Source organism: Marmota monax, unplaced genomic scaffold (assembly GCF_021218885.2).
Source record: "Marmota monax isolate L192 unplaced genomic scaffold, Marmota_monax_Labrador192_F-V1.1 WCK01_AAM20220418_F8-fsc00014, whole genome shotgun sequence".
Lineage (NCBI taxonomy): Eukaryota > Metazoa > Chordata > Mammalia > Rodentia > Sciuridae > Marmota > Marmota monax.
In genome coordinates, this window is record NW_026695222.1 from 18,170,342 (window position 1) to 18,198,090 (window position 27,749).

Sequence of the window (27,749 nt, forward strand, 5' to 3'; positions counted from 1 at the left end):
CAAAAAGCAGCAGCTGTTTTTCATTTCCTCTATAGATCACGTGCTGCATTTTCAGCTTTTGCAGCAAGACCAAAAGGTAAATGATCATCGTGGCCAAGTACATTTATTTTTATTAAAAGGTAGGACCATCACTGCGTAGATGTGCTGTGTCCTTCAGCCCAGTAGTAAATAGCCCCTAACCACCTCGGGCTATCTGCTGGTCTCCCACAATCTTGTATTATTTGGCTTTATAGGCAGCCACGCGCCAGCACTTTATTTTAATTTACTGTCGGATTAAAGAGTCTGAGTGAAGTTGGCCTTGCTCCATTTTAGGGTTAGAACAAATCTTGAGTTATAGAAAATAGCCGTACCAGCCGAGAAAGTCAACCGATGTGGTGCCTGCTTTTCTTAGCAGGGTGAGTGGTTGACCCTGGCCCACTGAAACATGCCTGGGGTCAGGACGCCATATGGAAGGAGGTGGCTGGTTTCTGGCAGGTGTGGAGGTGAGAGACTCTTTCATGCTGCCCTTGGTGGCTGCAACAGGTCTCAGACTACCGTCTGCTGAACGCTGTGGGTGCACATATCTCACTCGAAACCCTGGGTTCCATCGAGGGGCAGGATGGTCCCATTTTACAAATAAGGAGGTGGACTCGGCACCACCCCAAGGTCCACCAGCCAGTGCGCTCCAGAGACAAGACTTGAATTCACACCTGGCTGAGCCTAAAGTTCACAGAAGGTTGAATCTTCACTGTTGTCACATCTGGAGTAGATCCAGGAGGAAGTTCCCTCAGTGTCGTGTGTCTTCTTCAGCAGGGGACCTGAGAGGCCCACTTGTGAGCAGTCCCATCTTAGGAACGGAGCTCTCCTTACGGAGGGAGGTGCTGCTAACCCAGCGCCCGTTGGGATTTGGACCATGCTCATTTTTAAGAGTAAGAGGGCAAGACGCTAATCCGTGGCACACACTGTGCATCTGGTTGCAGTCACTGCCACCGTCTGGCTATGCCGTTCTGGAGAGACCTGGTCTGGGTGTAATAGATCAAGGGTTCCCTGCTGAGGAGACATCACTAAGACGCGAGAGCCCTGGGAAAGCGTGTTTGTTACACGTGTTTTGCGGGGCATAGCTCACAGCAGCATTCATCAGATCCTCAACATTGTCTGTCACGACTTGAGGGAAAAAAATGAAGATTTTTAGATTCGCAGCCCCGCAGAGGTGCTTTTAATCCGAGGCAGATCGCGTGCCTTCCCAAGGCCCTTGTTGCCATATTCAGAACCCCAGAGGAGGTGGCCAAGGAGCCTGACTCCCTTCTGGCTCTGAAAATTGGGAGGCTCTCAACTGCCCCAGTCCCCTTGCTCTACACAGGCTAACCTGTCGCAGGTCACCCTCGAGGCCCCAAGGAGACTGGAGCCAGTGGACAGGTAGGCCAGAGCCACCCTCAGGTAGGGTCAGTAACTGGCGTCTGAGGCAGGCAGGGACAGTTCCAGCTTTCTAACGCCGCCCCGCCTGGCGGCCCACCGCCCTGACTGGCAGGTTGGAAGTCGGCCCACGTTGCCTTGCCCTCTGTGGAGCTGCGGGTTCAGGGGTGTGTTTTCTCCTCCTCTTGGGCCCTGCCTTGAGCTCCTTCTCTGCTGTGGCGCTCCCCCTCCCCCTCTGCATTGACAGCTCCATGGCCATCCTTCACCTCCATTTTATCCTGTCGAGATGACAGAGCAGCCGAGCAGTGCTGGCCAGCAGATAAACCTGTTATCTCCTCTGCTCTCTGGGCCAGCAGCTCTCCCCATCTCCTTGGTGCATGAAAAATTGACACCACCTTGGGCTGAAATCTGTTCTTAGGGAAGCTACATTTATTAGTAGCTAATGAAACTCTGTATGTGCGTATATGTGTAAAACTTGGGGTGGCTGGAGTGCTGCCCTATCTGGCGTCCAGTCAGAGAGGTAGAAGGAACAGAGGTAGCTGAGGTCTCCCGAAACCGACAACCAGTCCTTCACTTAAAATCCCCAACAAGTAAATGTCATTTGTTCTTAGGACACCACCACGGTCCATCAACAGATCTCCTGCCCTAGGCTGGGATGAGCTGTGGAAATGCACATTGAAAGGATATGGGTGTCAGAAACAGCAGTTCTTTATATATTATATTTGCCTCTTTGAAAAGTACAGCTCCTGATACCCCCTCTCTGCGCCATCAGCACCACCCCCTTTTTGAGGTATATAAAGAACGTTCTCTTGGAACTTTCTCATCCATCTTAATCAGCAAGATTAAAAGGGAAAATTATTGCAAAGTTCTGGTTCAGTATTTGTGGAACTGCCTGAAATCCAAAGTCTCTTCTTTATTTAGACTCTGGAAGAAATCGCTTCTGGAAAGACTAATTTAGTAAAATAGAGGAGTTGTTATTCATGTCTTATTCCATATGGCCTTTTGCTTCGTTTTATTCTCATTAAAACTGTTGATTTTTTTTTAATCCACATTCACTTCGTGCCTGTCTTTTGGGCACACTGAGCCCCACATGAGACATGTTTTCAGGCTTTGCTGGTTTAATTTCTGATCTCTTTTATCTTTCTTCTTTAACAGTGTTGATTATTGCCTTTTATAAGTGGGAAACATTTAACATGGTAGGAAAAGCTAACAGTTTGGAGACAGACAACTTGGATTCAAATCTAACTTCCCACCACTTACTCAAGCATGTGAGGAAGTCAGTCAGCCTCTCTGAGGCTCACATTCCACATTCATAAAATGAAGCTGAGAATGGCATCTTTCTTGAAGCTTAATTGTCAGAATTCAATGAAAAATGTACATACAGATTCAAATAGGCCTACTCTGAGAGATAAATGATAAATGTGTTGACACTTATTATCATACACTATCTACTTTAAACAGGATGTTTCCCCACTTTTTGTCTGGGCTGAGGCTCAAACCCAGGGCCCCAAACTTTTTTTTTTTTTTAATTATAAGGCCTTTATTATTACAAACCAGAGCAACATGAGGAAGTACTTCTCCAGGCTAGATGACTTGGGAGGCTGAAAACATCCATTGAAATTTCAAGTAAAAGCTAGGCACAGTGACATGTGCTTGTGATCCCAACTACTTGAGGGCTGAGGCCTCAGAATCATTTGAGCCCAGGAGTTCAAGGCCAGATTTTATGTAAGATCAACAATGTCCATCATGAAAGAAAACATCTGAAAGCCACCAGAGATGGGTCATATTCACACCCACTTTAGTCACACAGAAGGGAATGAGGACCCTCTGAACTCAGATGTCCCATGGCTCACCCTGGGCATTGGAGAGAGTTACAAGTGCTACTGTCCCTGAAGATGTTGGGTAACTAAGCTGGAGAAGTTGAGATGAGTTCAGGCATGAGTTTTGGCAGAAACTTGAGGTGGTCAGGAAGTGCAACACAGACCTGGAAAGCCACTGAATACCTGGCAAATAAGGTGTGTCCCCGTGTGAATGTTCATGTGAGGCCTGACATCTCACTGGCGAATCCTGCTGTGTGAACAGCTCAGCTAAAGCCTGCCTGCAGCATGTATTTTCTGGTGCCGAATGAGGTGGGAGCTTAAGCTGTAGGCCTTCCCACACGCACTGCACTCATAGGGCCTTTCTCCCGTGTGCACTTTCTGATGCCGAACTAGGTGGGAGGTCCTGATGAAGTCTTTCCCACATTTACTGCACACAAAAGGCCTTTCCCCTGTGTGAACCCTCTGGTGTGCAATAAAGTCAGAGCTTCGACTAAAGAACTTGCCACATTCAGTGCACTCAAAAGGCTTAGTCTCAGTGTGAATTCGCTGATGTTTAATAAGAGTATATTTGTGGCCAAAGGATTTCCCACAATCACTGCAATCATAAGGATTTTCCCCTGTATGGATGCTTTCATGCTGAACAAGTGTGGATTTGTGTCTGAAGACTTTCCCACAATCATTGCACTTGTAAGGCCTTACTCCATTGTGTACTCTGGTGTACAATTAGGTTAGAGTGATGGCTAAAATATTTTCCACATTCACCATACTTATAAGGCATTTCTCCTGTGTGGATTCTCTTGTGCTGAGTAAGATTGTCTTTTCGACTAAAGGCTTTTCCACATTCACTGCACTCATACGGTCTTTCTCCAGTGTGGATCCTCTGGTGCTGGACAAATGTATCTTTGCGACTGAAAGCTCTCCCACATTCACTGCACTTGTAATGCATTTGTCCAACATGCAGGATCTCCCTGCTTGCAGTTCTCTGGGCTGTCTTCCTCTTGTTTTGGGTGATCTTTTGTTGGCAACGGCCCAAGCTAGCCTGGAAGTTCTTCTGCTCCACCTCACATTTAGAGGGGTTTTCTAATAAGTGAGCGCTTCACAAACTCTGCAGTTCTTCACCAATGAAGTCTTGCCTTCATCTCTTTGTGAAGGTTTCTCTACACTGTAATGCTCTAAGTTCCAGTTAAAGTCTGTAATGAACGACAACTGTCTCCCATATACCCCACATGTGTAAGTTTGAAGTCCACAGTGTGTTCCTTCCAGGAACAAAATATGTTTCAAGATGGGGCCACATAAATCACAAGGGTGAGCTGTACGTGGCTGCACCTAGTAGATGTAGAAGTACTACCATGCAATACTCCTACTACAGAAATGCTCTGCTTCCATCCTTCACTCTGCACAAAAAAACCCCGTGGGTTGGCGCCCGCGGCTCCTCGCCCAACGCTCGGCCGCACTCCGGCCCGGCGCTCCGCCCGCGAGCCGTGGTGAGGGGAGCGCAGCACCCACCCACTCTGCGGCGGGTACAGCATCCCCTCCTAGTCTCCCTGCATCGGTCAGCGCGGAACCGCCTGGCGCTGCAGAGCCCCGCCTCCCACGGTCCGCTGTGTGCCCCACAAGATGTCCGCCCAGGGCCCCAAACTTGCTAGGCAAGTGCTCTAGCACTAAGCTGTACTCCCAACCCCTCTATCAGCAATTCGAAGCACTTATAGAAAAACAATATGGTGGTACTGCATCTCAGCTTTGATTAAGAATTTGCCAAAAAAACAAATGGAAAATTAGGGAAAACATTTGCAACATATGTGGAAAAAAAATACATTCTTCATTGACAAAGAGCTCATAGTGTTGTGGGGCAGGTCGCTCAGAAAACACACCAAGTCCCAGTTTTGACCAAATGGAAGAGTCTTTATTTAGCCGGCTAGAGACTGCCCCCCCCCAGGACCCATAACTGTCTTTGCAAGGAACAGCCCTGAGCCTGAGCCTGAGCATTTAGGATATTTATACAAAAACCACATCCGGATTGACGCAGCCGCAAGCAAGCAGGTACAGAAGCTGGACTGGGCAGTTAGCGAGACAATGCAATGGGTACGTTGGTATTTCCCACGGGACTCTCCAGGTTGGCAGGGCAGCAAGCAAGAAGAAGGGAAGGGGTCAAAATGACCCTAGTTCAGTGTAAGTTAGAGAATGGTCACTAACGTCTGGACAGTCAATCTCTGACAAAGTAGATTGCCCAAGAAAAATGGAAACCAAAGAGAACAATTTTGTACCGTATCAGAATTGCTGTTTTGCGTTGCCAAGTATGTTATGCTAGGTCACTATTAATGGGTACAGAGGCAGGGCTTTCCCACCAGAGAAGCATTTCTTACAGGATATGGAGTCTTAGGGTAAAATGGCGTCTGTTTGGTAATTGCCCGTATTAGCCTGGCCCATAACATTAGAAATCAAAATTAGACAAAGGATAAGCTCATGGGGAAAAGCAACACAAATGGAACATAGTGTAACCCAGTATGATGGTACTTACCTGTAATCTCAAAGACTCAGGAGGCTGAGGCAGGAGGATCTCAGGTTTGAGGTCAGCAAGTTTGAGGTCAGCCTCAGCAACTTAGTGAGGACCCATAACTGTCTCTGAAGGAAGAGAGACCTCATTTTAAGTGAGGTCTCAAAATTTCAAAGGGACTGGGATGAGGCTCAGTGGTTAAGCCTGGGTTGAGCCCTGGGTTCAATCCCCCATACCTCCGACCTCCAAAAAAGAAACAAAAAATAGCATAATGGTTAATTTTATGGGTTAACTGGGCAAAGGGATGTCCAAATGGCTGGTAAACCATTATTTCTGGTGTGTCTGTGAAGGTGTTTCTGGAAGAGACTGGCATTTTAATCAGTTGGCTGAGTAAAGACGATTGCCCTCACCCAGTCTGTTGAGGGGCCCAAATAGGACCATGGAGAAAGCAGGGCAAATTTGTTTTCTTGTCTGGGACAGCATCTTTCCCTGCACTCAGACACCAGTGCTGTACTCAGACCTTCATATCAGACAGGCACTCACACCCCTGACCTTGAATCGTGGATGGGACCTAGTTCCCTGGCTTTCCTGGGCCTTCAACTGCAGACAGCAGACTGTAGGACTCGCCAGTCTCCACAGTCTCACAATCCCTCATAACAGATCTCTCTCTGTCTACACATCATACTTGCTGTCTGTGTCCAGAGAACCTACTGCTGTGCGTAGCAGAAAGAGTGCTGAGTTTTTACATGACAAGAAGAAAACTTGCTAATCATAAGATCTCATTTCCACCCACCTCGTCCTCACAGTTTCTCCTGGGTAATATGCAGTTTGATTGGGGTCGTGGGTAAACAGATATTCATGTATACTGAGAGCAAAAGTGTAATTGATACAGTCTTTTTGGAAGACAATTTATCAGTGAGTTTTGTTTTGTTTTTATACTGGGGATTGAACCCAGGGGTGCTTTCACCCCCAAGCCACATCCCCAGCCCTTTTTATATTTTAGTTTGAGACGGGGTCTCGCTGAGTTGCTTAGAGCCTCACTAAGTTGCTGAGGCTGGCTTTGAACTCATGCTCCTCCTGCCCCAGCCTCCCAGCCGCTGGGATTACAGGAATTGTCAGTGAGTTTTAACAATCTAAATGCAAATTCATTTTCATCGCTAATTCTACTAGTAGGAATATGCTGTAAGAACAAGCGTGCAAAAGTATACCAAAGCTTGTAAACAGTAGTGTTTCTAGTAGGAAGACAGACAGCCCCAGACTGGAAATGAAGTACATTTTGTGTGTTTGGTTTGCTTTTGTTTTGGGTTTTTTGTTTTGTTTTGGTTTTTGGTTTTTTTGTATAGTTTAATTTTTACCCTGTGCACCCATTGCTTTTATTGTAAATTCCAGTGGTAGAGGATGAGGGAATCAGTAATAAAGCAATGAAAGGAACTCCTGTTTGTGGTTGAGTGTAAAGTCATCTTTGAGCTTCCCGATAGCCCAGGCAAAGAGGGAACCTTGATAAGGAGATACAAAAAAAAAAATCATCAGAAGAGAGAAACATTTTCCTGATGTTGATCTCAAAAAGGACTGTAGCTGCTAAGGAGATTGGTCTAAAGGCCATCTGATCTTGTCCCTCCCGGGCCAGCAGAAAATGCACTGAAGGGTCCTTACCACCTTCTCTGTGATCCAGATTGTGCCCACCTCCTGTCCTCCCGTGCCTCCCGCGTGTGTGTGACACTCAGGCCAATGATGGCCTTTGTGGGGATCACTCCTTCTGCTCTACCTGGTTCTTGGCTTCGGCTTCTTTTGTTTCCCCCAGTGGGGGTCTTCCTAGGGCCTATGGCCCTCCTCTGTGCTCCCACAAGCCCCCAGGGCCTACTTCAATGATGGAACTTGTCACACAGCACTAAATTGTTTTGTTCTCTCTACTACACAAGGTTAGGGGTACCTGTTGTTTGGGCCCCAGCACCCATCTCCTAGGCACAGAAGCAACTGTCAGTGAGCGCGTCTGTGGAATCGAGCCCACCTCTTCCACCAGTTGGCCGAGTGGACAAGCCGCCTCACTCTGGGCCTCCGTTTCTCCATCCATACAATGAAAAAAATGGCTCAGATAAATCTCTGAGAACTCTGGCTCTTTCTTTTCCCCTCTGTGGTTGTCAGGTGTTTCCCTCTCTGTCTCTCTCTGTCACACACACACACACACACACTCACACACACACTCACACGGAGGTTGTTACCAGCTGTCATGCTAAGTAATTTCAAAGTTTCAGAACTGAGCTTGTTAGAATCCCTGCTTCATTACGGCCTGCCTCACACCTGTTCACAGCCCCAGGGTGCGGAGCCCGGCCCACCTGGCTTGGACCAGGACTGCAGAACTGGTGACCCGTCTTCTGGGCGTGCCTAGAGGTCAGAGGGCTTTCTGACGGCCTCCAGCGACCTCCCCTCTTACCCTCCTTCTCAGGCTGATCTGGAACTCCCTGGCCTGCTGCCCTCCCCCCCCCCCCCCCCCCCCCCGTGTTCCTGGTGCTCCTTGCCTTCCTGTTGGGGTGGGTCCTGTCCCCTCCACTTCCCATCTTACCCCTGCTCCCCTGAAGTCAGTTAAGGCAGCTGAGGTCACACCCCACAATCCCAGCTTTTCAGAGAGTTGAAAGAAAAATGCTAGAGGTGAATCTGGGATTTTTTTTTTTAAATATATACTTTCATTTTATTTATTTTTATGCGGTGCTAAGGATCAGACCCAGGGCCTCGCCCGTGCTAGACAAGTGCTCTACCTCTGAGCCACAACCCCAGCCCCGAACCAGGGGTTTTGAGAAGGTATATAATACCTCTGTGCAAAGTGTATTTTAAGAAAAACATTGTATTTTTTATACTTAAAAAATTGAATCTATCAATTCATTGAAACTGACAGCTCCTCAGGAAAAAGCCACCCAATTACTCTCAAATGCAAATACCCTTTAAGGATCATTTTTTAGCTGAAGGTTCTGAGAACATACTAGTAAAACAAAGGTAATATTCTCCTGAATTTAGGATAGATACTGTATACAGAAGCGGGGAAGCCATTTGGAAGATATCCAGAAGTCAAGAGTAGTCTGTCTGGCCCTGCCACCTAACGCAAGCCTGCTTTCTTACCATTCATTCAGCGGGTTTTTTCTCAGCTCCTGCGAGGTGCCAGACATTGTTTTAGAACTGTGGATGTAGCAGTAAACAAAGCAGGCCGAGACCCCTCCTGTGTGGAACTTGCCTTCTAATTGAAGGGAGGTGGTGAGCAGGGTGAGGCAGTAAGAACACGCCTTGAGAAGGTGACGCGGGCTGGAAAGTAAAGCAGGTGAGGCTGAAGGGCAGCCAGTGCTGGGCAGAGCCTCATGAGACAGGTGGTCCTAGGACAGGTGGTCGAGGAGTGGGCCCAGCAGGTGGGGGGTCTTCCAGGCAGAGAAGACAGCAGCCTGCTGGGGGGTTTTACCCAGATTTGACTAGGTTTTAACTGAAGACTCATTCCGTCTGCTCTGGCGATTGGGCCAAAGGGGGCAAGGGCGGAAGCCGAGAGACTCGCTAGGAGGCTCCTGACCATCCCGAGCAAGAGATGAGGGGCTGGGGGTCAGAGTAGCAGCGGCAGCGATAGCGAACGAGCTGGAATTCTGGGTATAATCTGCCAAGGTTTCTCCCTCAAGGACATCACCGTGTGGGCCTTGGGCAGTGGGAGAGCCTGGTTGCCACTAACTGGAGGGAGAAGACAGGGGAGCAGGTTCGTGGGAACTAGCTTTGGGACCATAAGTGGAAGGAGCTGCTCCATGGCCAGAGGGAGCGAGTGAGGGGTCGGAGGCCAGCCTGACCTCCAGGGCCCCCGCTGGAGTCTCCCTGTGGGACAAGATGAGATCACCAGGAGGCGACTATAAATGAAGAGAGACACTGAGGCCCGGCCCGGGGAACTCCGTGCTCAGAGGCTGGGGAACCAAGAGGCAGGGAGGCTTATAGTGCAAGTGTCGAAAAGCCACAGGAGTGCAGAGTGACACCTCCGCAGTTGGGGAGGTGAGAGCGCTTCCTCGGGCCTCCCTTGATAGTCAAGAGGCTCTCCGGGAGCGCAGGGAGCTTGGGCACATGAGGATGCTCTTCAGTCTTCAAATAGAATCTGTTGTTGCACTCTGAGTGTTTATTTCAAAACAAACTGCACCATTTCTCCTTGAGTAGACTCCTTTTCAAGGTCACTATTGAAGGATTTTTAAAAATTCTTTTTAAAGAAGGGGTCTCTGCGTGACTGAAGCCTACACTATCCCCTTCGATTGCCCCTTTTCTCTGGGTAGAAAAGGGTTTCATGAGAGAGCCGCCGGGGTGCGTGGACTCGCTGGGTACTGGGGGGGGCACTGGTTCGAGGCCCTCATAGCCCAGCCACCTCACGCGGGAAGTGGGGGTTTTAGCTGCATCAGAATGCAGGTGATCATATGGGGACCCTATCATATTTTTTATTTAATTGGGGGGCATTTACTTGGGAAAGTTATAAGGAAATTTGAGAATTCTGTGGAACATTTCTTATTCGTGATTTGCTCGTGTCATAGCTGGTATTCATATTCTGTTCACAGGTTATTTCTGTAAGTGGGGGATTAGTTTAAGGTTCTGTTGTGGACAATAAAAATCAATTAATTCCAGGCAGGGTTGAGATTCTTTCTGAGCTTTGATTCACTTGTGAAGTCGTCCTTGAGGATATCATCCCTCTTGACGACGTGTCTTGTGCGGGGAGTGCAGATCAGTTCAGTTTTCCAATGACACAGTCGAGGTTCTTGTCTTATTAATCAATAGCAGCAGTCAGAGAAGGCCTACTTATTCCTCCTTCAATAGAACCAGGCCAGGCTTGAAGAGAGGTAATAATTACTGCTCTGATCTCAGCATGTTCTCTTTTCCCCTTCCCAACCCAGAGCATGTCTGTTCGATCCTGGCTTCCCTCCTGCGCAACCTGAGAGGGCAGCAGCGAACCCGGCTTCTGAACAAATTCACTGAGAACGACAGTGAGAAAGTGAGTGACTGGGATTGTGGGGTGGCAGCAGCACTGGCCTGGGTAGAGGGCTCCCTACCTAACGTGACCCCTTCCACGGATCACGTTTCTTGTGTCCCAAAGCACTCCTGAGGGAGGGGTGGTAACCTGAGAGTGAGAGCAGGGAGTGAGTTAGGATTGGGGCAGGGCGGGGCGGGGCAGGGCAGGAGCGTAGGGCACAGCACAGTGGTCGGCAGCGTGGGCTTTGGTTCAGAGGCCTGCAGTTGAGCCTGGTTTTTTCTGCTTTCTGAGCCACTCTGAACCTCACTTCCCCTGGCTTTAAAATGGAGCCCGTGGTTCCCGTCTGAAGCGTCAGTGGGAGGTAAACTAGATGAAAACAGGTCATGACAAGGGCCCGCCCTGGTGGGCTGTGGAAGCTGGCAGTGATCACTCGGTCAAACGTGCTTAGGTAGATGTTCTATGTTGTTGTCACTCCTGCGAAACCTAGAGATTCTAACCACCCCGTGAGCTGCTGTTTGTGGAGTGGCCGCTGCAGAGAAGGTAGCCGAGTCTACATTCCTGCATCGGGTAATGCTCTATTCATGCTGGATGGACGTGCACATTTTTAGGTAGGGAAGTTGAAGCTTAGAGACATCGTATGACTTGCCCGAGATCACACCACTGTAATAGTAGATCTGGGACTTGAACCCAGGCTCCTGAGTGCAAAAAGCCTGCGTATTTTATCACTCTGTATGTAAGAAGGCAATTCCAGGTGAGTAAAGGATCAAAGGCCCCTTTTAACATGCAGTCGCTTTCCTGCCACAGTAAGGCTGAAACGTTTTCCTCCCTGGGAGAGAGGTCTAGGACTGTCTCTTTGAGCCCACCTCTGGCCATTTTGCTGCCCTTACTAGCATGGCAAAAAACTATCGGTTTAGAACAAAAAACATTTTAGCAGTCACATGCATTGTGACATTTAACATCTGTGCTCCTGTTTCCTCACCTTTAAAATGAGGGTTGCTCTTCAGCTCTTCTGCTACCTTATGAAGTTTTTTAATGGTTTTAGAAAATAATGGATGTGGAAATACTCTGTAAACTGAAGTACACAAAGTCTTCAGGTCATCATTGTTAGCTGTGGAGCATTTGGGCACCGTCTCCCTGGACAATCTGAGGCCATATTGGAGACCATCTCCAATTGACCAATATCAGCCCCTCTGAAAATAAATACCAGGTTGTCAGGAGCCATGGTGACAGATCAGAAGTCTGGGCTGCTTCGCTGCACCCCTTCAGTTGTTTGGAGGTCTTGGGGGAAAATGAAACTTCTTCAAACCCAGGGAGTATTCCTTAGGTCATGCTTGAAGCGTGACTTTGCTCAGCCTAAAACTGATTTTTAGGTTATTCCCTTGCCAAAGTCAGGGCCTGTTTTCAAGTTGCTGAAGAAGTTTTTCTAGCACTGACTCAAAAGCAACTAAGGAGATTTTACTCAGACTTTTTTTTTTTTTTTTTTTTTAAGATCAGCTCTAGGGCAGAATCTGAACATGAAAGGTATCAGTTTGAAAAAAGGAATTTCTGTAAAGTTCTAAGTGAATATCAAGTATATAACTTCAAGCGCCTTCTCTTTGCAAGAAGAGACATGAATTTTTACTTATTTATTTGTTGTTAACAACTTGACCATCTGGGAGTCCTAGAGGGGCGCTGGGAGAGCGCAGTCTCCTTCGGGGAGTGGCCCCGTGTGGCTTTGTTCCCCTGGCTCTTCCTCATTCTGCTGTCTCCCTAAGCAGAGCTCGTCTCCATGTCAGAAGTGGCAGCGTGGCCCCCATGCAAGCGGTGGCGTGGGGTGAGAGGAGCCCCACCATCCTCTCGCTTTCCTTTTACTCCTGCCTGTGAATCTCTCTCTCTTTCAGGTTGACAGACTAATGGAGCTGCATTTTAAATATCTGGGTGCAATGCAGGTGGCTGACAAGAAGATTGAAGGAGAAAAACATGTACGTATCCCGCCTGCCTTGGCCAGCTATTGACCAACCCTCCATTCGGTCCCTGTGTACCTCCCCTGTCTGCCGTGTGCCACGTGAGGTGTTGTAAGAGCAAAGCAGATGACAGTCTGCCAGCGGGTAGAACTACTGTCCCAACAGAGTGACAAGCTTTCAGGTCTGCCCTGGACACGGGAGGGTAACACAAGCACCCTAGACAGGAGCTTCTCTCAGAAAGTCTGGCTGGAGCAGAGCTGAGTCTGGGTGCCGTTGGCAGAGTTGTCTTGGTGCCCGGGCTTGCCAGCCATCGTGACCTGGAGGGAGACGGTCTCAGGAGGTGATCCCGGGCTGGAGAGTGGGAAGGGAGCTGAGAGCTTACCCAATCCAGTCCCCCTTTTACAGATGGAAAACCAAAGAGCTAGGGAAGGGGGTCCCAGGGGCACCGCAGCCGAGCTCAGCCCAGGGGTCAGCACGACTGGTTTTCTTTCCCCAGTGCTCACAGGGGGAGCGACACCGCCAGGTTGTTTCTTGAGGGGCTGTTCTTCCATGTGACTTTCCTGCCTTCTGTATTTTCCACCAGCTGCCATTCCATCCCCTGCCATCTCTGGCCTCTGCACTTCTTAATCAGGCTGTTTCCATGTCTGCTGTGCAGTGCCCAATTTGCATGCTGGCCCCAACAAGATACCCCTCAGTCTTTGGTCACATTACAACATGATCCCTTTCTTGCTTTTTTCCCCCAGCCTGTAGGAGACCGTGTTTTCTTGTGATCTTTATTCCCAGGAGCGCCCCGTTCTTTTCCCAATGTTCTCGCCTTAAAAACACATTTGAGGCTTTTGAGCCTCCTGGTCGGAGAGCCCCTTTCAGCATCGCCGCCCCCAGCTGTGCAGATGCCCCTGTGCCCTGGGCATTGTGCTGACACCTACTCCCCCCCAGGTGTGCAGGCCGGGGTGCCAGACTAGAGCTAGGGAGGCGCCTGCCCCCCCCCAGCCCCCCGTTTCACTTGATGAAGACCCGTAGACAGCAACTGTGTTTCCGTGCTTGTGATTTCCCTGTGATCTCTAAACCTAGTAAGTGCTCAGATGTTTGCTGATTGATTGGATTGATCGGCTGGGACTTTCTTCTTTTACACAGTGAGACCACTGCAAGATAAAAGGCAGAGTCTCCAAAGCGTGAGCTGGACTTGAGAGACGAGCATGTTCCACACACAGCTCTTTAATCCACACCCCCACCCTCTCTGTTTTGTTCTTTGATTACCTTTCCTTTGCCATCTTTTCTTCCCTGTCCAGTAACTCGTCTATCCAGGGCGCCAAGCAACTGTTGAAATGCCAGAGTGGGATGTCCTTTCTCTTTGTTCAAACAATAATCAGGAACAAATTTCAATTCCCCCGGACTTGTGCAAGCAAATAGCCACCAGACCACTGGAACTCCAGCCCTGACAGGATCCATGATGGACTCTGTAGGAGCAGAATCTGAGAGGCCTGAGGAGGAGCACCTGGGAGGAAGGTGACTCCATCTTGAAGTCACTGCCAGTCACAGCTGTCACTCTGCATTGTCACGCGGCCTCAGTTTCTTAGCTATGAAGTGATACTTGCCAAAGGCTCTTAGGTCCCCTCAGGCTTGATCTTTTCCTTAGATTCAGTTGAACATCCTTTAACAGTGGTTTGAGAAACGCAGTGAGGAGTGGTGAGTGACTGGGCGGTAGCAACAGTGAGGGCAGCACACTCGGGAGTCAGAGAGCCCAGGGCTTAGGGCCAGCTCTGCCACTGCGTCACGCAGAGCTCTTGGCCAGGTGAGCTGGCCTCTGCCAGCTTTGGTTTTCCTGTCTGTTAAATGGGGATAACAACTTCCTTGCCATTATTGTGAAGGCTAGATGTGAAGTATATAAAACACCTGACTCAATAAGCAGAGGCTGCTGATCCTGGTAGATTTTCTAGCTTCCATTGCATTTCTTGTGTAGCCTTCTAAGTAAGCCAGGCCTTCCTCTCCCCAAGCACATCCCCCTTATCAGATGTCCCAGAAGGAGCTGCCCAGCGGAACAGAACGTTGGCACCATCGAGTGCTCTGTTTGAGGGAAGCATAGACATGTTCTGTTTTTCTGGGCTTGGGCTTTTGCTTTTGCATGGCTGGGGGTGGACTCAGGGTCTGGCTAGTCAAGCACTCTACCGCCGAGCTGCGTGGACATGTTGAGGGAGAGCGAGTCAGCAGTTGGACCTCAGGGAGCGGCTTGCAGGTCGCTGTTGGGAAAGCTGGCCTGCTTCCTGCAGGATTATCTATTATCAGCACTGAAGAGGGCATGAGATTGATCAGCACTGATGGAGGGTGAGCACGCAGCCGCCCCCAGCATCACAGAGCTGCGTGTGCCACAGGCACTGGCCCTGCCATTCCCTGACAAACATCTGTCTCCTTGATGCCAAGGCCGTTTTGCTGGGCACTGGCAAACATTCCAAGGCCATTAGTGCTCAGCAGCCGCCGTGCTGCTCAGGAGCCGGGTGGGCGGGGGAGGGAAGCCTTTGTGAGCAGATTGCTGGCAGCCTCGGGCTCCGCCTGGCCAAGGATGCCCCTGCACGGGGAAAAGGGCTTAGAGCAGCATGGCTCCCTCTCACCCCCGCTCCTTGCAGCACCTCTCTGAGGCCCAGCTGGTTTGTCTCCTCGCCCTACCCCACCCATTCAATTTAGATGTCCTGCACCAGTTAGAACTCGGCAAAAGAATGACAACTTGAATTGAATGCTTATTTCTCAGGCATTTTGGTGACATTGACAGTAAGATCAGTGATGGAGAAATACCTACTTTATCAAGTTTGCCAACAAACAAAACCAAACCAAACCTAGCTGACAGATTCAGGCATTGATATTTGTAGTGTCCCAGCCACCCACCTTCCCATAACCCTCCATTGCTCTGGACATGGTGCTAGTGTGTCTGGTTCGCAGTTGACCAAGATTCACCAGGCAGGATCTAGTCATTTGGCAAATGTTGATGAGCACCTGCTCTATGCAAGGCACTGGGCCAGGCCCTAGTGGGGGGCAGGAGGCCAAAGTGCCAATAAGAGAGGGGGCCCAGGAGGGTGCTCCTGCTGAGGGCCAAGAGCCTGGGAACAGCTGGAGGCCCCAAGTAGTTTTTCAGGTGGGTCAGCAAAACTGCTGATACCAAACCTTGAAAGATGGAGACCTAGGAGGCATTTCCAGCTTGGGCAGGGACAGCCGAGGGGAGAGCATAGGAGTGGACAGCGTGAGAGGGAGCGCGTGCCCTCTACAGCCAGGCCTTTCCTAGGTTCTCCAGCTCCTGGCGAACAGCTTAGCTGCCCCAGCCTGTTTTCCTCCTTGGGGGCGTTTTAGTCTCCTGGTTGGTGACTGTGAGAGCTTGCACGGGCAGCGATGGGGAACCACGAATGCCACACGGAAGCTGCTGCTGTCCCGGCTTCTCACCGGCCCTTCCCCCTCATGTTGGTTCAATGTCCAGAGCCTGCCCCGCTTCTGACTGTCGGGAGTAAGACGTAATTGGATAGGTGCTGGGAGGGACTTCTGATGGAGGAAGGGGGAGAGCCTCCGAGAGGCTTTTCTTTTTTAGTTCCTTGGAAAATTATACTCAGCAGGTTTATTCAGTAACGTGTTCTCACCACATACTTTGCACCATAATGACTTACAAATTGCATGCTAATTTTGCCACAGTTAAATCATTGCAGGCTTTTTTCCTGGAAAGAAAAAGATGGACTCTGTAATGAAACAGTATCCACAGGACTTGATGTCTTAAGCAGACTTTGACCATTTCCTCGGCATTTTGAGCTCACTCAGAGATTTGTGTGAAAGGGGCTGAAGTGCGGGAATGAATGGGGGGGGTGCGTGTTCCTGAAGCACCAGGTGAAGATGCAGATAGTGAAGTGTGAGGCTGCCATCAGTTCATCTGCTAACTGCGCTACAAGCTTCCAGGGCAAGCTTTAAAAAAAAAGAGAGAGAGAATCCTGCCGAGAGGTCCTCTCAGCTCTTCTTTAAACCAGAGGTTCCCAGACTCCCATCTCATAAATTTGCCAGAACATAGCTTTCTGCCAATAGATGCAGGGGAGAGGGAGTCATGGGGTGTCTCCTCTTCTCCTCTCCCTGCTTCTCTGTCTAGGACACCTGCGGTTTCAGCCATGCACCCCTTCATCCTCTGCCAACCCCCTTTCTTCTAATCCTCCTCTTTCTGTGATTGGAAGAGAAGTCAGTTGACCTGAGTTCTGGTCCCCCACCTCTGCCTCTTGCCTTGCAGTGTGGCCTTCAGCACTCCATTTGGCTTTTCTGACCTCTGTTCTCAGTCAGGGGGCTATTAGCTCCCCTCCCCCACCAGCCTCCCAGGCTGGTGGCAGGGTCTGCTGTGATGATGGGGGCTGGGTGACAGACCCCCCCCACCTCTGCAGACACGAGCCAGCCGCAGCTGAACACCACCATGGGCTTTGCTGACTCAGTGAGTTCAAACCCAGGCTTGTGGCCCTAACCCTGGATAATAGTCTGCAGTTCCATCCATTTACCAGAAAACACCGTAATTTTATTTTTCTTTATGGTTGAGTAAATTCCATCATGTATATGAACCACATTTTCTTTATTCATTCATCTGTAGAAGGGCATCTGGGTTAGTTACGTAGCTTTGCTGTTATGAATTGAGCTGCTATAAACATTGACGTGGCTGCGTCACTGTAGTATGCTGATTTTAAGTCCCTTGGGTATAAACCAAAAAGTGGAATAACTAGGTCAAATGGTGGTTCCATTCCAAGTTTTCTAAGGACTCTCCATTCTTCTTTCCAGGTTGGTTGCACCAATTTGCAGTCCTACCAACAACATATGAGTGTGCCTTTTTCTCCACATTATCGTGTCCTGTACTCTAGTCTGTCTCCCTCTAAACCAGTTCCGGGTCTTCACAAGTGGGACTGCTCTTATTCGCTTTCTCTGCTCCTTCAGGGGATCTGCATTTCATGGCCTTATGTTGTCCTGTCTACTGTTGTGGAAGCTGTGGTTCTCTCCAGACCGGCTTGTATGTTGTCGATATTTAAATGAGCAATTCTGGCCTTTTCCTTACAGGGAATATGTTAAGTAAATTAGAAACACAGACCCCTGTGACAGGCAGAATGGCAGGGCAGAAGGAGCCGTGGCGTCACGTGGCTCAAGGTTAAGTGCCAGCTCTGCTGTGCACGAGCTCTGTGCACTTGGGAGATGCCTCACTCTACATGGTTTTCCTGGGTAGCTTTATTCCACGGTCACTTTGAGGATTAATGAGTGTTAGTGGAAACCTGGCACAAGCTCTTGTGCTGAGGTGACCTGACCTTTAGTCAGTGTCTTCTCAGGGGCAGAGCTCTGACCCGAGACCCTTGGATGCTTGTTTGAGCTGCTGTCAGCTAGCTGCCTCCCCCTTACCACCTCCCCAGCCTCAGTTTCCCCAGCTCGCAAAGACATGTGGTCTCTAGGACCGCCCTCCACAGTCTGCCCTATTTTAGAAGCTTTTGGAGGAAGGTGTGGTTTTGTTGGTGTTCGTGCTCCTAGTCTCTGTGCGCCTCTCTCTCCTGTGGTTCAGGTTTCTCCCCTTGCTTTGGAACATACAAAGGAGTAGGCGTTTTCTGAATGGTGGGGCGTTCTTACCCATGAATGCAAACAGTCTCTGATGGTTGGGGCTCCCTGTTCCAGCCGTGATCTGCGTCCTCTTATTGAAGCAAGAGGGATTCCTATCAGCTTCACAGAAGCCTCTTTTGACTATCCCCTTCTGTCAGCCTGGGGTAGTTTGCTGCCTGTCAGGGGCAGATTGGAAATGGCATCGGCGTGCTCACTTGGAGGGCTCGCAACTGACTGCGGAGAGATGGAGGCGCACGGGAAGCCGGCGATTTGGTAGTGCTCCCAAAGACAGATTAACATTTAAAGTGAAGATGTGCTGGGAGCGGGAGGCAACACAACCCTGTGGAAATGGCACCTTGATGCTCCACATACCACCTCCCTGTGTATCTTTGGAGATGAATCTGTTTATTTTAGCAGCCCCAAAACAGGCTTATGCTGCCATGAATTGCAATCTGTTCTACTTAATGCGCCATTCACTGAATTACCATCTAAGTTTTTATTCTAGCCCTCTCTATGGAATGAACAAAACAAAACCTATCAGTGGGTTTTTGGGTGTGTTTTTTTGTTTTGTTTTGTTTTTATTTATTTATTTTTAACACTTTCGAATTGCATGCAGAATTTGCTGGCTGAGCGATAGTGGCTTCCCCGCATCCCCACCCCCTGCTTCATTTTAAATTTCTTCAATTTATAGGGAAATGATAGGCCAACAAGCTAGGTGAGCTTACATTTAATGCTACTGGTTTGCATTAGTTCCCAGATATGGCATAAAGAAAAAAAAGCCCACTTAACCACTCATATGCTAATACTGAGAAAGGTCCATAAAACAAAGACTCTGTCTCCCTTTGAACTGTGAAAGTGAGCCCACACTTGGAGTCGGATTTGTGTGAATTTCTGTTCTTCCTCCGCCACTTACACCATGAGCTTTGTGAGCATAGGACAGACTCATCTCTCTGATCCTCAGTTTCCAGTTTGAGAAGTGGAGACAGTAATCGTTCTTCTTCTGAGGTTTTGTGAAGAATATGAGAAATCCATGATGGTGCTTCACTTGGTGCCGGCCGGGCAAGGGGCTCAGGAATATCACCGTTTTAATCCCTCTTTACCGCCCGTCCCTGGCCACAGTGAAAGGACGAGTATGAAAGGTGTTGGGCTAGGGAAGCATTTTCCGCTCAAGTCTCCAGCTGGAACTCAATGACAGCCGTGTGACATCTGTCTCCATCTTTCCATCTGAAATCAGCAAATGATGTTTGCCATGCACACTCAACACGGGCAGGTACCGAGTTGAGAAGTGAGCACTGCTGTGTTGTCACCACTTCACAAAGAAGGCGGTCACCTTCCCTCTCCTCGCAGGGGAGGTGGTGGATCATTCTGTGGAGGTCTCTCTGAAATCTCAAGCCTCCTGTCTTATTCCAGATGCAAGCTGACGTGGGTGGAGGTTCTCGCCCTCAGTTTGTGTGAGGGGAATATGTCAACCGGGCTCTTGGAATTTCTCTGTAATCCCCTGTTGATCATAGTCCCATTTGAGAGCACTTGAGTTGCAGGCCTGTTTTTAAGTGGCCTGTCCAGTGGAGCAGCAGATCCAGGGCCATGTCTCTGTTAGAGGGAAGTTTAATTGAGGAGCTGAGCTGACTGCCAGCGAGGACCATCACGTCCTGTTGGTGCTGCGTTGCTCCAGCTGGAGACCTGTCTTGCGTGGCTGTCCTGACGGCCATCAGCTTAATCCATCTGTACACCCAGTACAGGAAGGAACCCGTTACCCGTGAGGTGCCTCGTCCCTCGATTTGCCACAGATCATCTGAGCCAAAAGGAACCCTCTGGAGCACCAGACCAGGGAGACCAAGGTGAGGCTGGCTGCCTCCCCGCTGTTCTGCAGTCAGCAGGCAATGCTCACTGACCTCAGGGCTCTTCCCCACTGAGTCCCACTGCTCCACACCCTCTGCCATGTTGTCCTCTGCAGCCTCTGTGGTGGGTTAGAGTTGACACTCGGGACAAGCCCGCTCTTCTTTGCCTGGTCCAGAACAGGCTTCTCATTTTCCAGCAAAGAAGCTGAATCCAAAAAGGTTGATTGACTTGCCTAAGGACACTACGAAGTCAGTATTAGAGTTGGGGTCTGATCCCATTGGCATAGTGTTCTGTCCCGCCTTGACAGAGGAACTGGTTGTGGAATTTATATATTATATTTCCAGGAAATTTTACCATTTTACTTAAGCATTTTTGGTACTGTCAGAGGGTCTCTACAGACAAAGAAAGGGGGTGGTCTGCGACCTTCTTTAGAAAGGTGTATTTGTGCCAGGGACAGTGGCCCACACAGCTTGGGAGGCTGAGGCAGGAGGATCACGAATTCGAAGCCAGCCTTAGCAAAAGCGAGGCACTAAGCAAATCAGTGAGACCCTGTCTCTAAATAAAATACAAAATGGAGCTGAGGATGTGGCCCCTGAGTTCAATATCTGTTTACCCCCCCCCCAAAAAAAAGGGGGGGATATTTGTTATTTGTTAGCTCAGTGTCCATGTACTGAGGAGGCTGTGCTGCCGGATGGGTCTCTGAACAGCCAACTGGCTGCACTCTGTTGCTGGTCACTTTTAAAACCTGCTACCTCAGTCAGCTGGGCTCCTCCCTACCATCACGTAGGAAAGGAAGCGAGGCCGTTTGTGTACTGCTAGTGCATAACCTTTGGAGTACCTGAGCTCACACTTCTTCAGTTTGTGAACCTCTACATGGGACAGAATAGGGTGGCAAGAAGCTCATGATGAATTTCTCTTTGATTCTTACAACTTTTACGTTACTGAATCCTAGCCAGCTGCAGGAGTTGAGTTATACCAGCAGCCATTGGGGAGCCTCAGGTACCTTAAAAATTGTTTCAGAAGTCTAGATCAGCTTCACCATACAGAGAAACCCTAGGGACCACATCAAGTCCTTATCCCAAGGTCAATTTTTTGTCTTAGGAACCCAGAAAGGCATTAGAAATTCATTAATCTGTTCATAATAAGTTGGCTCTGTGCGTACATAGTAAGGAAAGGGTAAAAGTAAAGTGACATGCCATCTCACTTCCTTTTAAAGATACCAGAACTTGAGAAGATGTACCTCTTAAGAACTGGGCCCAGACTTTCTCACTGCCTTATTCTGCATCACCTCCTGCTTCTTTTTTTCCCCTTAAACAGCGAGTGTGCATCTGTGCTCAGCTAACTCGCATCCTCCCGGTAGTAAATACTCCGTGCCGCGGTGTCAGAGCCGGCGAGATAAGGTGCTGTCCTGACAGCACTCATCTTCCCTGCGTGCCACCTCCCCAGCGCTCTGAAACTGCCAGGGCAGAGCTCCGTCTTCAGAAGCTGATCTGCTTCTTGCGTGCTTCCCGCTGCTATGGTGAAGTCTTTCTGGGAGATGAGCTATCGTCCTATCTCAGATCTACATTCGAAAATTTCACTTTCAAAACATAAGGCCGTACATCTCAAGTAGAATGTCAAGTTGAATGGTGTCAGGGAAGTTCTGAGGGAAGAGGGAAGAGAGGGGAACACGGAGCTTGGCATGGCTCTCATGCATCCTGGGTCCAGCCTCTCTAGAGGACACAAGTCATAGGGCCCAGTACAGCCTGCCAGGTTAAAGCGTCAAGTTGGTCGGAAAGTGCGAGAAAGGAAGAATTGCCAGGGTACTTCTGACCTCAGGAGAGAAACTAGGGGTTGCTCACTCCACTCCTGAGCTTTCCATTACTCTCCTTGACCTCTTCCTTTGTTCTCTGGCCAAGTCTGCAGTTAGTATCTGCACAGACGTGGCAGTGTAGGAAGAGTTTGGGCCAGGTCTGCTGCCCCAGCATGGCTTGAACTGTATTCTTTGCTATCATGGGTAAGAATTCCCACCTCGCAGTGATGGATTGTGGGAAGCCCGGGAGTGAATATACGTAAGCCCTGCGCCTGACGCAGAAGCAGTCCTCGGGGACGCTGGCTGCTCCCTTTGGTGGGTGGGTGAAGGTAGCAGCCGTTATTATTCACTCTGCCTCCCACAGTGCCTCAATCATCACAGTAGTCATCAATCAAAACTAACATGATCTGCCGATAGCACGGCTCAAGTAAGCAAAAAAAAAAAAAAAAAAAAAGATCCTCCCTGCTCCTTCCTAATGTTTGTGTTAGTGATAAGACAGTCCCCTGCTTTCCCAGAGTTGACTTCTCTCTGCCGTGATTTCATGTGCTCTGGATGCCCTTTTCCATCCCTGTCAGACTCAGGGCCTTCCAGCTGCAGCTCCAAGGTTGCATTTCTGGAACTCTCCTGACTGCCCCTGACAGGACGAGCCTGTCTTCCTGGGGGGTTCCCATAGCAGCTGGTACAGCTGAGAAGTCCTGTGTAATTGCAGCTATTATTTTTTTCAGAAATTATTTATTCCTATTTGTTGATCTCTCAGACTTAAGCACCTTGGTTGTGGGAACTTTCATTTGTCTTTCCTGTCCCTGCGTATCACACAGCGCCACGGCACACTTGGCGGTTCAGGAAGTCCTTATTGGGTGGATGTGTCCATGGGTTCCGCTCTGGGTCCGGTGTTTGCAACTCCAGAGGCCTCCTCTCTTCTCTTCCTCCTCCTCCTCACATGGGCTGAGGCTGTGGCCTCCCAGCCATGCCCTCTACCAGCTCCCCGTGCTCTAAGCCGTGTGTCCATCATAGGACCGTGGACATATTCTCAAGACATTTTCCTACACGGTGCTGACAATCTGCAGTCCCTGGCATCTAACTTCTGGCCAGCACTCCAGCTCCCACCTGCACCCCTCCCAGCACCCTCCCTCACTACGTCCTGGTCTTTCTACCCCGACCACTCAGCTCTTGCTACACCCAGCTCGTTAAATGGCTTGAGGCAGTGCCTGCCGTCTTTTCAGCCCTCTGACTGATGCTCTCCAAGAGCCAACTAAACCCAAAGTCCTTTGCGAGGTGCTCCCCAGCGCCCACAGCTCTTGCCTTCAGGATCTACAGGAAGGCGGCCCGCATGTGAGTCGCCAGCACAGTGGGCCACGGGAGGTGCCGTGACAGGTGCACTCCCAGGGCGTGGGTGTCTAAAGCTGGAAAGTCGTATCTGCTTGGGGATCTCGGGAAATGTGAGAAGTGTCACATTGTAGACGTGGGTATATCATGGGGTGGGGAGGGTAGGACCAACCTTACAAGGAAAGGTGAGGAGACCAGAAAAGGGAAGCAGGCCCAGCTGTGTGGGTTGGGGAGTGCTAGAGGGCAAGAAGCATGGACAGCTGGAAGCATGTCCCCTGGGGGTGGGACACTGGGAGACCGTGCCTTTAAGGCATTTGCTCTGCTGTCTGCCCACCGGGTGCCCCAACTTGTCAGCCGAGCTTGATCAGCACTGCCAACTTACAGCTGTAACTTGTGTGTCCCTTTACTTCATGTCATTTCCTGTCTCTATGACCTCCCTAGACAGTCTGCTCCTGGGTGATCAAGACCAGGGCTTCTCCTAACCTCCATTTTCCTTTTTTCTTTTCCTTTTTGTGCTTTAACTCAGCACTTTGGATTGTGTCCTTGCTGCCAAGCTCTCAGTAGGGCCAGGAGTCTGAATTCTCTGCATCCCGTAACTCATTTCCCTTCAGAAATGAATCAGGGAGCCCCGTCCCCAGGGAGTCCATATTCTAGTAACTGGTAATTAAGTAATTATGGGCAGGTTTGCCTCTCTGCCCTGGTTTCTGGTCCATACAGTGGGATCAATAATACCTCCCCGCCATCTTTACGTTTGCTAGTAAGGACACGTATGTGTAATGACACTTTAAACTCTGTAGCAATACAGAAATAGGAAGTGTTAGCCCCAGATGCTTTTCGTGTGGTCAAAGTCAGAAGAGATTTTCCTTCCTGGGCCCAGTTGCTGAACACTTTGGAGTGGAGGAGCAGGAAATTAGGATTCTGAGCACACGAGAAGCTAGAGCGACTCCTCTTTAAACTCCTCGGCCGTCAGGCCAGTGCTCCATGACCACCTTGTGAACGTTGGCGGAATCACCAGCTTACCAGGGAATCTGCTGCCAAATGGAGCCAAGAGTTAGTGGCAGCAACTGGCAGGGCACAGTGGCCCTGGTGGGCTGCGGCCCTCTGTCTCAGAGACAGGCCTTCAGTGGGGAGATGAAAAGTAGCCTGTGCGGCTGCAGGCGGCCCCCAGGCAGATGAAGAAGCAGGTTACCGCGCGTCAGTGGTCCCTGAGGGGTTCTTGTGGAGATGGATGACCACAGTGCTGAGCCCTTGCAGTTCGTGGGAGTGGAAAACAGCGTCCCCAGGGCTCTGTCAATGACAGGAGCTGAGCTGTCAGAAGGAACCATGGCCATAAAAATACCGATGGAATTAAGTAATGGGTTGTTGTCATGAGAAGTGTGGGCAGGCACCTGCCGTCCTAAGTGTCCACTAGAAGCGTCCACTAGTCATGTGACCAAGGCTCTCCTAAGAGCTCACAGACTGAAGTACAGATGACATTTTTCTCTCATTTGCCATGTGAAAGTTTACTGATCTGGGGACAAACCAAATTCAGGCCCGCGGTCTTCCCACAGCTCACAGTTGGCAGGAAGTAGATAGTGATGAAGTCGGAGTGTGTGTCCCTTTACTTCATGTCATTTCCTGTCTCTGTGACCTCCCTAGACAGTCTGCTCCTGGGTGACCGACCAAGACCAGGGCTTCTCTTAACCTCCATTTTCCTTGTGTGACCATGGTGGGCAGCCAGAGGCCTCAAGCAGTGACTCACCCAAGGTGCTCAGGGATTTGGGGAAGGGCCTTGGGTGAGGCAGTTGAAAGGTCGTGTGGGCTTGAGCGACACCCAGGGTCCGTGGCAGGAAGGTGGCGGGGGCTTGAGCTGGGGAGAACAGCTCTCCCAGGAGAAGAGCCTGTAACCTCCTGGGTGGGGGCGAGGGTGACGGCTGCAGGGGTGACGGCACAGCTCTGAGCACACTCAGCTGACCGAGAGCACGCTGTGAGCGGTGGATCGCCTGGTGTGTGGACTGTAGTGCTATGAAGATGTTTTTAAAAAGAATCCACTGGAGAGGAAGAGGGGCAGGGTTCAAAGGACTGGGAAGGAGACCCACGCACTAGGCCTGTGGCAGAGAGGATTGTTGGGTTGTGAGCTGCAGTGGCAGCGCTGCACCCTTGGCAGTGGACACAGCGTGAACGAAGGATGCATGGGCACAGAAAGGCTGCCTATACCTCGGCTTCACTAGGCACCCAGAATCATGGAGAAAGGAGGCCTTTCTTCACCGCCAACCTGACTGGGAAGGGGAAGGGTTAAGGGAGAAGTTATATATGGCCGCCCAAACCAAGCATCAAGAAGGAGTGGGCCAAGAAGTTAATTTCCTAGAAGGAGAGGGTAGAATAGTGGTCACCAGAGGCGAGGAAGCGGGGCAGACCAAAATAGTTAGATGGGCTTGAGCTCCAGTGTTCCACAGCACAGCGGGCGACTGTGGTTCACAATTTATTACATATTACATAGAGAACTAGAATAGAGTTCAGGGTTCCCACTACAAAGAAGTGATACATGTTTAGAAGGAGGTAGAAATGCTAATTACCCTCATTTGATCATTATACTTTGTGTACATGAATCGAAAGATCACACTGTACCTCATAAATATGTATAATTGTTATGTGTCAATTAAACGTCTTCTAAGATAAAATAAATTTTTAAAAGACTGAGTGGAAACCAATACATAGCTTAGATTTATATCCCTTCAGCTTGTTTTTTTAGTTTTAATATGTGGATAAGATCATTGTGGCCCTCATTCATCAGATAGAAAAGAAATGGGGGCGCTGGGGCTGGGGCTCAGGGGTAGACACTTGCTTAGCATGTGAGGCCCTGGGTTCGATCCTCAGCACCACATATGAATATATGAATGAAATAAAGGTCCATCAACGTCTAAAAAACAAATTTTTTTAATGGCTTTAAACTTGACTTCTGGGGCCTCTGCAGTCCATTAAGTGAGGAGCCAAGAAAGACCCTTCAGGGCAGTGGGAGAGGCGAGTCAGGACGAGGTGGTTTTCCTGGGCGTTGGAGTTCCTGTTCTTCACATATTAACCGTGGCCAGGTGGAAACCCACTCTGCGGATCCACTCACCGTCCAGCTTTTATGCCCACATGCCCATTTGATTCTAGGACATTGTGCGGCGTGGAGAAATCATAGACAATGACATGGAGGACGAGTTCTACCTCCGGCGCCTGGATGCGGGGCTCTTCGTCCTCCAGCACATCTGCTACATCATGGCTGAGATCTGCAATGCCAACGTCCCCCAGGTAGCAGGGGCCTCCCAGATGGGCCTGACCTCCCTCCCTCCTTCCTGGCACCTGGTGGGTGGAGACTTGCAAGGAAAGAAGTGGGTCGTGCTCTCCTGGGATTCCCTCCCTCCGTGTGTACCCTTGTTTTCAGGGGTGGGTGAGGGGATCGAGGTGCTCTACTCTGGTGTTGCTGGGACAAACGCCCCCTTTTCCTTCTCTCCTTGCTCTTCCCCCTCCTTTCAGATCCGCCAGAGGGTCCATCAGATACTAAACATGCGAGGAAGCTCCATCAAAATTGTCAGGCACATCATCAAGGGTGAGTTGGATGCGCCTGTGTCTGGGCTCTGGGAGTCACGCTCCACTCGCTTCCCAAGCCTCTTCCGTGTCCCTGGTGTCTGGCACTGAAAGCATCAGTGGGTCTTCTTGTTCACTGTGTCCAAGTCGTCTTCATCAGAACTCTGTGAAGACTAACCCTGCGTGTCTCTGCCTCTGCCCCTGCCCCTCCGGTTCTAGAATGTAAACACACACCAAATAAGAAGCAGAGGGCTCAGAAATATTTGTTTAAAAAGCAAAATGAAGGGCTGGGGCTGGGGCTCAGTGGCAGAGCCCTTGCTAGCACTTTTGAGGCACTGGGTTCAATTCTCAGCACCACATAAAAATAAATAACAGTATTGTGTCCATCTACAAGAAAAATACATATGTAAAAGCTAAACAGGCACTCTAGTTTCTGACTATATAGTGGAATGAAAGAAAGCAAGGATAAGACGAGAAATAGCTGGAAACATGCAGGCCAGGAAGCAGACTTGGGGCAGCGTGGTGGAGTGGGAAGGGTAGTCTCATGTCCTTTGCTGAGTGCACTGACTCACTTTTCCTTGTGAGAAGAAGACATTTTGCAAATGTTGCATAAGGTACTGCCTAATGTAAAGTGAGCACTCAGTCACTTTGAGTTGCCCTCTGTCCTCTGTCACCCCTTGGACTCCCCGAAATGCTAGACCTGCCCTAGCTGGAGTGGCTCTGAAGCAAGCAAGCCTCAGTCAAAAGCAGGGCCACGTGTGTACTTGAGCTGCACAGACTGACACACCTGGGTGGTGGTCGGTGGGAGACACTGCAGTACGGGTGGCATCGGGGTTTGTAGAGTCAAGCTGGCCCGGATGACCAGAGTCTCCTTCTCTGGCCCTTGTTCTGGCCCATTTCTAAGATGAGGGACTGAGCTGGGCTTCCAGGATTGGCCTTGAAGTTGCTCCTGGGCCTGCATCCTGACCCTGCTACTCACTGGGATGCCCTGGGCAGGAGCCCAGGTGCTCTGTGCCTGGCAGAGTGGGCCTGAGGTGTGGGTGAGGAGCTC

The 27,749-nt window shown here is 49.9% G+C and overlaps 1 protein-coding gene across 1 annotated transcript in view; it reads left to right on the forward strand.

Moving 5' to 3' along the window:
• Positions 1-27,749, forward strand: part of Ctnnbl1 (catenin beta like 1) — a 154,847-nt gene that overhangs the window by 119,092 nt on the left and 8,006 nt on the right. The window contains exons 12-15 of the mRNA XM_046433376.2: positions 10,596-10,693; positions 12,553-12,633; positions 26,285-26,422; positions 26,648-26,720. Of these exons, the coding sequence (XP_046289332.1) occupies positions 10,596-10,693; positions 12,553-12,633; positions 26,285-26,422; positions 26,648-26,720 (390 nt within the window). The remainder of the gene's footprint in view (positions 1-10,595; positions 10,694-12,552; positions 12,634-26,284; positions 26,423-26,647; positions 26,721-27,749) is intronic.